The sequence below is a fragment of the Durio zibethinus genome, chromosome 25 (assembly GCF_047325235.1).
Source record: "Durio zibethinus cultivar Kanyao isolate XHJ-2024 chromosome 25, ASM4732523v1, whole genome shotgun sequence".
NCBI classification, from domain to species: Eukaryota; Viridiplantae; Streptophyta; class Magnoliopsida; order Malvales; family Malvaceae; genus Durio; species Durio zibethinus.
Genome location: NC_143186.1, coordinates 15,793,998 through 15,805,626, shown reverse-complemented (window position 1 = coordinate 15,805,626; position 11,629 = coordinate 15,793,998). Strand labels below are relative to the sequence as shown.

At 33.6% G+C, this 11,629-nt stretch overlaps 1 protein-coding gene and 1 pseudogene across 1 annotated transcript; both read left to right on the top strand.

Moving 5' to 3' along the window:
- The first annotated feature begins 1,225 nt into the window (after positions 1-1,225).
- On the top strand, positions 1,226-6,283 carry LOC111275817 (nuclear/nucleolar GTPase 2-like). Its single transcript, XM_022861349.2, has 11 exons — positions 1,226-1,573; positions 1,960-2,093; positions 2,215-2,344; positions 2,519-2,679; positions 3,076-3,177; positions 3,278-3,382; positions 3,819-3,947; positions 4,350-4,490; positions 5,119-5,219; positions 5,571-5,628; positions 5,761-6,283. Exons 1-11 carry the CDS (start codon positions 1,339-1,341, stop codon positions 6,118-6,120), a joined length of 1,656 nt encoding a protein of 551 aa, XP_022717084.2. The 5' UTR covers positions 1,226-1,338; the 3' UTR covers positions 6,121-6,283.
- Positions 6,284-11,012: 4,729 nt separating this feature from the next.
- Positions 11,013-11,628, top strand: LOC149511678 (MLO-like protein 11 pseudogene; annotated as a pseudogene).
- The last annotated feature ends 1 nt before the right edge of the window (position 11,629 follows it).

The following is an 11,629-nucleotide window of genomic DNA, read 5'->3' as shown; positions in this document are numbered from 1 at the left end:
ATTCGAGCTTAAAAAATAAAACTCGATTGAGTTCGAACCGAATATCAAATCCCAAATTATGAGTTGAACTCGAGTTCGAACTTCTCACTATTCAATTCAACTTGACTTGATTACACTCCTATTCTTATCTAATTTCTCTAGCTCTTTGATAATAATCTACTAAACCTCCGTTGAGTGAAAGAGAAAAATGGATGGTAATGCAGCTCTTCACCCAACTTACGAAATTTCGGACAGTCCCACGATTAATGAAGCTGCAATGATAAATCCTAATCCAACGAATCAAAAACCTTCTGGAGATCAATCTTGATTGATAGCATACCTTGCTGGCAATGTTGTTCTTTTATATCCCCTCATCATCTCTTATCGCATAAGAACATTATTTGTTTTTCTCAAACCTCTATAAAGACACTCTAATTGTTACTAGTAATTCCTTATGGTAACCTCTTCCACCTGTTTGCTAAAATCCTAGCAAGGCATTTATAGATAATAGATAATAGAACAACAAGAAATTAGTCTAAAATTCTTAATGTTACTAAGATTTAAGTGTTTAAACATCAATGCAACTATTATTGAATTGAATGCATGATTAAAAAAGAAATAAGTTATAGTTTTATAGATATCTTCTTCTACTATTTTTATTTTTATATTTTTATATTTTTTTTTGTTTAAAATCTTTCGATATTTGATAATCATTTTAAATCTTAATTAATTTAAAATTAAATTAAGTTTGATCAATAAGATGAATAAATTTTCTCAAGATCTGTTTTTTCTTTTCAGAATACTTAAAACTAAGACATTAATTAAGGAAAATTGAGCTCTTTAATGATTTTTTGATATTTTGTTATTATTTTATATTTGATTTTTGATAAATTTTTATTAAATTATTATTTAATTTGTGATAGCAAATTCAATCAAAACACTTTATTAATAATATAAATATATCTCTAATGTTAGATAAAAAAAATATAACTAAAATAGATCAACAAAGTTGTATTTTTAAATCATACCTGATAATAGATCACAAATAAAATTAGTAATATTAGATATTAAAAAATATTTTTGAAATTATTAAGAAAAATATATTGCTTTTTTTTAGTTGACCCGAAAATAATTGTCGGTGATGTTATTAAGTATTAACCGGACCTAAGCCCACCCAATTAAAAACGGATCCAACTATGCAAATACCCAATTTCTTGCCGCCTTATAAGCCCTAGAAATAAAGTTGCATTCTTCCAGCAACCGCAGCCACTTTCATTGCACAATTTCCTACAGTTTCTCGGCAGCCGAACACACTGAACCACACAAATCTCTCGTTTTTTCAACCAAACCAGAAGAACAATGGCGAAGAAGAACAAGGAGAGGAAAGTAAACGTGTCGGGTAAACCAAAGCACTCGCTAGACGTGAACCGCAGCGATGGGAAGAACAAAGATTCGAGAAGCGCTGCCACCGTGCGCCGTCTCAAGATGTACGACACACGGCCCAAACGTGATAATAAAGGGAAAATCTTGAGCCATGAGTTTCAGTCTAAAGAATTGCCCAATACCCGTATCCAACCGGATCGTCGCTGGTTTGGTAAGCTTGAAAAAGCACTTTTTTTTATTTAATTTAGACCCGTTTGGATGTTAATTTTGCTAATTGCTTGACTTTTTTTTTTTTTCTAGAAGTTGGATATATAAGAAAATTATTGTTTTTGAATAATTGAAAATTTTTGTGGATAATAAAATACTGCATTTTAGTGTAACAGAAAAATTATCTTTTCCTTTTTAATCGAATAAAGTTTATTGCTTATTCTTTTACATTTTTAGTAACTTTTGAGGAAGTAAAAAGCAAATAAAAAGAAAAAAAAAACTATTGGAAAAAAGAGCAATAGTGAAGTTTTACTTCATTCATTAATTGGCTTGAGTTTTGTTTGTGTTGTTTGAAGCTTACATAGGGCCATTATTGCTTTCTGTTTACAGGGAATACCCGAGTTGTGAATCAGAAAGAGCTAGAATTTTTCCGAGAAGAGCTTCAAAGCCGGATGTCGAGCAATTATAATGTCATTTTGAAGGAGAAGAAGCTGCCATTGTCTCTCTTAAAGGACAATTCAAAGGTATGAATTCTTTGAAAGTGAATATTTCTGGCATTTGGATTTTGAAATTTGCTTTGCCCTTTGAGTTAAAAGTGTATCTCTAATTCTGTTGTGTTTGTTGATAAAATGTATATCTATGAAGCAAGCTAGAGCTCATCTTCTTGACACTGAGCCTTTTGAGGATGCGTTTGGACCTAAGAGGAAGAGGAAGCGCCCAAAGCTCCTAGCTGTGGATTATGAGTCTTTAGTTAAGAAAGCAGATGGTTCCCAAGGTACGTTATTGCTATTATTTTTATTCAAGGATGGGAGGCTGAAGGTGGAAGCTAGGGTCACATTGGTCTTAAAGTGCATCTATTTATAGGACAAGCAGTTGTTGCCAAGTTCTATTGGAGCACAATATTGAAGCTTATATTTGTGTTTCACATTTTGTTATATTAACTCTGCAGATGCGTTTGGACAGAAGCACGGTGCCTCTACTTCTGCAGAAGCAGGTGAGGGAGATGGATTCCGTGACCTAGTTCGACATACAATGTTTGAGAAGGGTCAAAGTAAACGTATATGGGGTGAACTCTACAAAGTTATAGACTCATCAGATGTTGTTGTACAGGTCAGTCTATCTTCTATTGCTTAGTCTTTGATCTCTGTAAAAAAGAATAAGATGTTAACCCATCTTTTATCATTTTTTATGACAATATAGTTTTCTGTTCTTTCTTGCTAGCTTTATTAATTGACTGAAACTGTTTCTATGACTGCAAATTCCAGGAAAATTTACCAATGTTTACTCTAACTCTTCATTTTCCTGACGTATGTCTGAAACATATCAAACACTTCAAATGTAGAGCTGGACATAAAGATATGATCCTTTAAAAAAAAGGAGAAAATTTCAAATGTATATATGTCAGACACAATACTTCTTGTCCCCTGCTTTAAGAGGAAGCAATATTCTAAGAATTGAGAAATTCCATTTCATCTTTTTTTGTTTTAATTTTCTTTTGCATTACAGGTTTTGGATGCTAGGGACCCTCAGGGTACAAGATGTCATCATTTAGAGAGGCATTTGAAAGAGCATTGCAAGCATAAACACATGATTCTTCTGTTAAACAAGGTTAGTTGCATTTCGTTTTGAATTTTCTCTAAGATTCTTGTTATTTTGTAAGATGTTTTCTGCAAAGCTGCTTGTAAACACTGGTAATACCTATTTTCAGTGTGATCTTGTTCCTGCTTGGGCTACAAAAGGGTGGCTTAGAGTTTTATCCAAGGAATATCCAAGTCTAGCATTCCATGCAAGCATTAACAAGTCTTTTGGCAAGGTACCTCTAATTTATTTCATATTTTTGTTCGATTTAGAATGTAAATGAAAACGTTCTTACACCTTCATCTCCTTTGGTTCCATATTTTCATGTCATCTTACATTATGCTATAATTTATAGCATTACCTTCCCTTCCAACTTATGCCTGGCATTTTACTTTTGAATATCTTAATATTTTATCAGGACATAAAATTCTCCAATTTATCTTACCTCTTGAGCTCTTACATATCTATTGATTGCAACATCTTTAGGTGTTTTGGTTGTTATCTAGGTGCACTTTGAGCAAAAACCTAGTCTATCTTAAGTTTTTGTAAAGCTATGAATATTGATTTCCAATCGTTTTTTGTTTTTCTTTGTTTTGGTAACTATCCATGTTTATTTATTTTTAGATTTTTCTTTTGGAATGTCTATCAAATTTTATTTCCATCAAATGTAGGGTTCTCTTTTATCAGTACTGAGACAATTTGCCCGCTTAAAAAGTGACAAGCAAGCGATATCCGTCGGATTTATTGGGTATCCCAACGTTGGCAAGTCTTCAGTTATCAACACACTCCGCACAAAAAATGTAATATTTTTGTTCTCCTGTTTCCTTCTTTTATTTGATGTACTTGTACTCTATTCTTTGTTAGTCCAGTATTTTGGCAATATTGATATGTATTTACATGTTCTTAGGGGCATATACTTATTTTAAATTCCTTAACTTATTTTCAGCTATGTACCTGACCTCTTATCGTCACTGCCCCTTTCTTAATCTAGAACATTAATCACATTTTCGTTTGTGGCACATTGAAATCTTTAATCTTGCAGGCATTCATACTAAAGATTTTTTCTTTTCTGATAGAAGGATAGTTTATAATGTGGTATTGGGGTGTAAATGTTCTCACTGTATTACTTAATTCATATATATGTGTGTATGTACGGTACTTTAGTTCTGCTTTTTGAATTTGTTTGCTTCAATTTTCTAAAGGTTTGCAAAGTTGCTCCAATTCCAGGGGAGACTAAGGTGTGGCAATATATAACACTCACTAAAAGGATTTACTTAATTGACTGCCCTGGGGTCGTTTATCAGAACAGTGACTCAGAAACAGATATTGTGCTGAAGGGTGTGGTATGTTCTTTATGTCAAATTGCTGTTATTTTTTGTCCTTCAACATTCCGTGTTTTCTGGTGTATTATTTATTTACATTGGGTTGTATGGCTCATCCCATGCTATATTCATGGTGAAAGTGAATTTACCCGCTGTTGACCTAGACTTAGGTTCATTAAAATTTTTTTATTCTAATTTAATGTGTATTTGATTTGTTCATTGTTATTAATAATAGATGAGTGAGCCAATGGCTTAATCCCCTGTAATTGTTGGTTAGTTCGCATGCCAAAGAAAGAGTCTTGACATTTATTTTTAATGATACAGGCTTGCAGCATTTAGGTTTATCATGATATTTAGTGTTTGATTAACTTGAAAATTTTTTCAATGAACTTGGGAATTAAGAAGTTGATTAGATCAGATATTGAACTTAACTTATCTTGTTGAAGTTACAATGTTCTTATCTTCTATATAATATACCTATATACTTGAGTTATGAGCCAAGATTTGCAAATAACATGAGCTGTACCTGCCTCATTTTATCTCCTTGAAGTTTCTTTCCTTCTTTTGCATGGTAACTTTACTAGGAGATGTTTATTAGATTTGTGCTATTCTTATGCATATCTAAGTATCAAACTCTTGGCTTTTCAAGGTACGTGTCACGAACCTAGAGGATGCTGCTGAGCACATTGGAGAAGTTTTAAAGCGTGTCAAGAAGGAGCACTTGAAAAGAGCATACAAAATAAAGGACTGGTGAGCTATTTTGTAGCCATTATTAAGGAGCCTTATAACTAATTTATGGAAAAGTTGTCATATGTCCTTAAGATTTCTCATGTTTTTGTTCGTATGGTATTCTCTTTTATTGTAGTATTTGTAATCACATCGGGTGAAAAGAAATAAAGAATTGTTATGCATTTTTCCTCATTTTTTTTTTTTTTTTACTTTTATCTAGGGTGCATGTGCAAGCCTTTTAATAGGAAGATGGCCTCCCTTGTGGCATTTGCCTGTAGTATTGTGCCAATTGGCTACTCTTAAAAGATATAATCATATAACAATGAAAGAGTTGCAATTCGTTAACCATATTTATTGTTCTGCTGTTGTCAGGGAAGATGAAAATGACTTCTTAGTCCAGCTATGCCAATCAACCGGTAAACTTTTGAAGGTACATTTTAACATTGGCTTCAAGCCTCATTTAGTTTTAACTGTAGTATACGATTATAGAGAAAAGTTTTGTGCAGAAAAGCTAAGTTATAACATTTAATCGGGTGTGTTCTTGTAAATGGCTTATGTGTAGGGTGGAGAACCTGATTTGACGACTGGAGCAAAGATGATTCTTCATGACTGGCAAAGGGGTAGAATACCCTTCTTTGTCCCTCCTCCCAGACAAGAAGCTGATGATTCTTTAAAGGAACCCACTGTGCATGGGATAGACAAGGATGCTGTGGCTGATAATAATCAGGCCGATGCTGCTCTTAAAGCCATTGCAAATGTTATGTTGTTCCAGCAGCAGAAAAGTGTACCTGTTAAGACGGATCTCTTCAGTGAGAATGAACTCGCTGGTGAGGCAGGCGACCAGCTCCCTACTGGTGAAATCGAAGGTGAAGCTGGAGCCTCTGATGATGAGGTTGGAGGTACTAGCTCAGATGAATCATAGACATTTTGTTTGGGAGAGAGATGAAAGGCTCTTTTTTGTAGTGTGGCTTGTTTGTTGTAATTTGAGTTCTTTTTCTTTTTTTTTTATTTGAAAGATAATTTTGGATTATTTAAATTAAATTTTGGATATTTTTACAGTTAATATAATATAGAGTTTTAGATGAGGGAAGTCGGGTGAACGGTAATAAAATGTTCTAGATTTATTTTTGTGTGCGTTACTTGTCAAGAGCCATACTTTTTAAAATGGTGAGGGACTGCTTGATGGAAAGCAATCAGCTTTTTTTTTGGGTAAAATGATAATTATAAAAGATAAAATAAAAAAAAGAAAAATTGACCAGAAAAATCTCTCCTGGTCGGTCCATGTGCAATTAGCATTGCCCCATTTACCACCTCTTCATTCAATTTTTCTCCCCAAAAAATTTCTAATGGTTTTTTTTTTTGGTAAATTTACCTAATTTTCACTTTGGGTTTTTGAAGTTCATTGAAAATTTGTTATTTTTTTGCTACAAAAATAGATCTGATATAACTGTGAAATCTAGGTTCTTAAAGATTCATGTGCTCTGCCCTTCTCTTCCATTATTCATCTCTTTCTTTCTTCTTGTTCTGGTCTTAAAAGAAAGCTAAAAAGTTGAACATTTATTACAGAAAGAGAGTTCAGACTTAAGACAGAAGAAGTTTTGAATATTTTTGAGGCAAAAAGCTGTTGAAAATATTAACTGTCTTTAAAGTTTTTGGTTTTCTTGGTTTATAAGGGTGGTTTTAATTCCTCGTTGTATGCTACCTGGATCAGACTTTACTATTGCATAAAAGAAAAGGCTGAGAAGTCGCCACCAAATGCCGCGTTTATGGCGTTTTCTCAGACTCAAAATTCTAAACAAGCTTCTACCTTGATTTATGCTAAAACTTGGGTTTTGTCTAAAAACTTTTGTTTAATGTATTTTGGTTGTTTTAAGTTGAAATGAGAAGCACCCATATATCCATATATATATATATATATATATTTGGCTTGTATCCTAGTTCTGAAGTGTTCGTATGCTGTAGTTTAAGAGAGTGTTGAAAAGTGTTGAAGATTTGGAGGGATAAGTTTTAAGAGACGGGAAAATTTCGCCTTGTTCTTGAAGTTAAAGATCATAGTTTGTTGGTTTTATGTTAATGTGATGTAAGATTAGTTAGCCTAAGATCAATGTTACAATAGTTGTTTTTGAAGATTTGGTGGGATAAATTGTTAAAACAGGAAATTTTTGTTTCTTGTTCTTGAAGTCGAAAATCTTAGATGTTGGTTTTTTGTTCTTATGGTATGTAGGATTAGTGTAGTCTAAGATTTTAGTGGGGGGATTAAGTTTGAAAGAAGTGTTTTAGAAGCTTGTGAATGGAGTAGTTTAAAAATGGTGGAAAGTGCGTAGAATGATAAAGAAATGAGATCACTGGCATTCTCGCCAACAGGTTTGGGTGTAGCCTTTAGCCACTAACCTGGTTTTATACCTTTCAACAGTACCACCTGTCTTATATTTTACAGTGAAAACTCATTTACACCTCACTGAATTTTTTTTTTTAGGCAACTCTACCAGTTCTCATGTCTGATTTTTCTCTAAGGCCTCTATTTCTATTTTCATGGCTTGCCTCCATTTCTCACTAGATAATACCTCGGATAATGTAGTTGGAACAAAAATAGTGTTTAGGCTCATAAGAAAATTTTTATGGGATGGTGAGAATTTTTCAAATGACACAAAATTAGAGATTGGATATAGTGGATGCTTAGTACATTCTCTGATTCCTTTCCTAATGGCAATAGGCAGATCATAATCACTAGTTATAGTTTTAGGAGATTCATGCTCATTTTGAGAAACAGAGTCAAAAACTGTAGTTACCTCATTTTCAGAGTTAGGATCAGTTTCTTGGACTAGTACTGGTTCAGGATCTGAAACTTTCCTTCTTGAGTACACCTTTAATTCCTTCATAGAATCAAGAACAATATTATCCTTTGTCACATCTTCCGTATTTGGAATGGGTTCAGACTCAAATTCAGTGTTTGACTTGGGCTTAGCAGAAACAGGTTTCGGCTCAAAAGAATTAATTGGTGTAAATATTGAAGAAGGGGGCAAATCATGCAAAAAGAAGTCTTTATCCTTATCTTTCATGAATGAAATCTCCCCTGGAGATAAGGATGAGTAAAAAATAATTTATTTTCTTCAAAAGTGACATCTCCAGACACAATTTTTTGGTAGGAGGATGATAGTACTTATATCCTTTTTGAGTTGAAGAATACCCCACAAAAATACACTTAATCGCTCTTGGATCCAACTTTCCCCTGTTATGACTGTGAACATGAACAAATGATGTACAACCAAATATCCTAGATGTGAGATTGTTTGTGATATTGAGGTTAGGATAAAATTGTGAAAGTAGTTCTATAGGAGTTTTAAATCTCAAAATCCTTGAAGGTAACCTATTTATAATATGTGTGGCAGTGAGAACAGCTTCCCCAATAAAATTTAGGTACATTTGCTTGAAAAAGAAAAGCTCAGGTTGTGGCTAATAAATGATTGTTTTTTCTTTCTGCCACTCCATTCTGCTGTGGAGTATTAACACAAGATGACTCATGGATAATCTCTTTTTTTTGAAAATAGGTAGATAGACTCTGGTTAAAGTAGTCTCTTACATTATCAGCCCTAAATCTCTTGATTCTCACTCCAAATTGATTTTGGATCATGTTTTGGAAGCTTAAAAATATACTATTCACAACTGATTTGAATTTAAGTAAAAAAACTCAAGAGACCCTGATACAATCATCTATGAATGAAAAAAATCATCTCGTATCAGAAATATTAGGAATTGTAGAAGGACCCCAAATGTCACTATAAATTAAGTAAAAGGGAGTAGAACTTCTTTTGTTAGTGATTGGAAAAGACACACGTCTATGCTTTGCAAGTTCGCAAACATCACAATGAAAATCTTCGACATTTAATCCTTTGAACAAAGAAGGAAACATGTTTCTTAAGGTTCCAAAAGAAGGATGTCCAAGACGAAAATGATAAAGCCAGATCTTGTCTTTATTGGAAGATTTTTCAGAAAGAAATGACAAAGGTAAACTATTCTTGATACTACTTGTGTTATTTGATGTCTCAAGATAGTATAGTCCATTATTCTCCTTAGCAAGTCCAATCATTTTCCCCGAACTCTAGTCCTAAAATTCACAATAAGAGGGATACAAAGTTACTTATTCATATCTATGGTAAGTTTTTGTATAGATATCAGATTAGTAGACAATCCAGGAACATAAAGAACATTTTTTAGAACAAACGAGAGATTAACTTGAACATCTCCTAATCCTGCCACTTGTGGTAAGTGAACCATCTGCAACAACAATTTTCTTATTGCTAGGACACAAGTTATATGTACTAAACTTTTGTGAGGAATGTGTTATGTGGTCTGTGGTTCCTAAGTCAATGACCCAAGAACTCGTAATAGACTTAGCTAAGACATTTAATCCATGAGAATCGGAAGCTTTACTTGAACTAGAAACCTTACCCAAAGAACATACCACAGTAGGCTTTTCAATGATTTTCAATAAGTTTCTCAGCTTTTCAATCTCTTCTCTGTCAAGCTCTCCTTGCTTCTGAGACATCTGTAGTACTCCAGTGATTTTTTCAGTTAACATTTCCTCAAATTAGGTGGTAGTGATATGTTTCTTTAAAAAGGTTTGGCAATGAAGGCCTAAAAAAGTCAGCAATGAAGGCTGAAAATTTTGCTTCCCAAGAAGAGCCTAAAGCTCTGATACCATGTGAAAAAACTAAGAAATAAATCAGTGTGGAAACTGAATGTATATTGAAAAACTGCTTATTAAGAATTATACAAGAATCTTAGGTTTATATACAGCTAACTAGGGGTTAAACTAGGAAACTAAATCTTCCTAAAAAACTAATCCTATAATTGAGGGATTGTCTATCCTAATTTTAGGGATACAAATATTTAATTTTAGAGATACAAATATAAATACAGATTACAAGATTATAACTAACTGTAAATAAGTGTTTTTTCACATTAACATCCCTTTCACTTGGAGAAAACATGATGAAATCTGCTATATGTAAAGACTAGTTGCTGAAAATGTTGTGCCATCTGTTGTAATTCATAATTTGTAGCATATTGAGGTCTGTTGAATTGTCAAACTTCAGCCATGAGTTTAACATTTTCCGACCTTAACCAGAAATAAATCCGGTTGAACATGTGCTTATGTTCGGTGGTGGAGCTAGGCATCCACCCAACCCCACCCCATTGTTTTACCTTCTATGCCTTAACATACAGACAGACACAGTGAACAATTTAGCATTGTTTTAAATTGCTTGTGTAACTTGGACAAAGTTACAAGAGAATTTTCCCGTGCTATTGCTTGGAGTTTTTGTCTTCTTTCCTTTTTCTCATCTTTTCTTTTGTTAATTTATTTTAAGCCTACATGCTTTCTTGTACCTTTAATCGCCACCAGTGCAACGGAGGTGCTGCCAATATAAAATCATTCCTTTACCTTAGAGTCTATCACTTGAAGGAACAAATTTTTGTCGTCCAAGTTCATGAGCATTCTGGATTTAAATTTTTTTTCCCTTTCTTTGCAAGTTGTTAGAAAGGCTTTCATGGGGCCAAGTCATGGTATTCCACTACCTATATCAGTGTAAATTAGACAGGAAGTACTTATTGTTTCAATTAAAGATTAGAAAAGGAGATAATAGTTTAAATGTGTAGGCTTTCTAGAAATTTTTTATGGTATTATAGTTTACCTCAATGTGCAAAGTGAATTATTTCAATGGACAACAACATTAACAATAGGTGATTTTGTGCTTTTGATCTCATTTACATACGATTTCCTGTAGCATCTACTGAAGTTTTCACTCCATTTAGATGGGAACAAACTATAAAGTAGCACTAATTCTGCAAGAATAGGGGAGACAATCCATGGATGGGGTAAGGAGGCAAGGAGAAAGAGGAGGCATGGGCGTTTCATCGATGATTCAACCATACATACAGACACAAGCACAGTAAAGTCACTTGAGGAAGATGATCGCCAGTTGATTGATATTCATGAAGCTGGCGATGGTAGATACACTGAGATAGAGTTGCATCCGCCACTTAATGTTATCAAATCCAGTCCTTCACCAGCTACTAATGAAACTTCGAGTAGGGTTGGTACACCTCTACTTAGACTGTCTGCTACTATCTCTGCATCGACTATCTCTAGTTTTCAGAAGGAAGATTTCCAAAGATCATCTTCTATTCCTTTCAGGAGAGAATGACACAATTCTATAGCAATCGTCTAGCAGTAATTGTAGGTATAGGGAAAAAAAAAAGAAAAACAGTGAATATTATTATTGGTTTAGGCTTTGCATGTTTATGGGAAAGTATGAGGAAATCATATGCAAAGTGCTTATAGTATATTCCTTCAAGCACGCGAATTTCTTCGCATTCCCACTGTCCAAGATTCATAGGTTCACACTGTAGCATGCTGTAAGTTGTAGCAT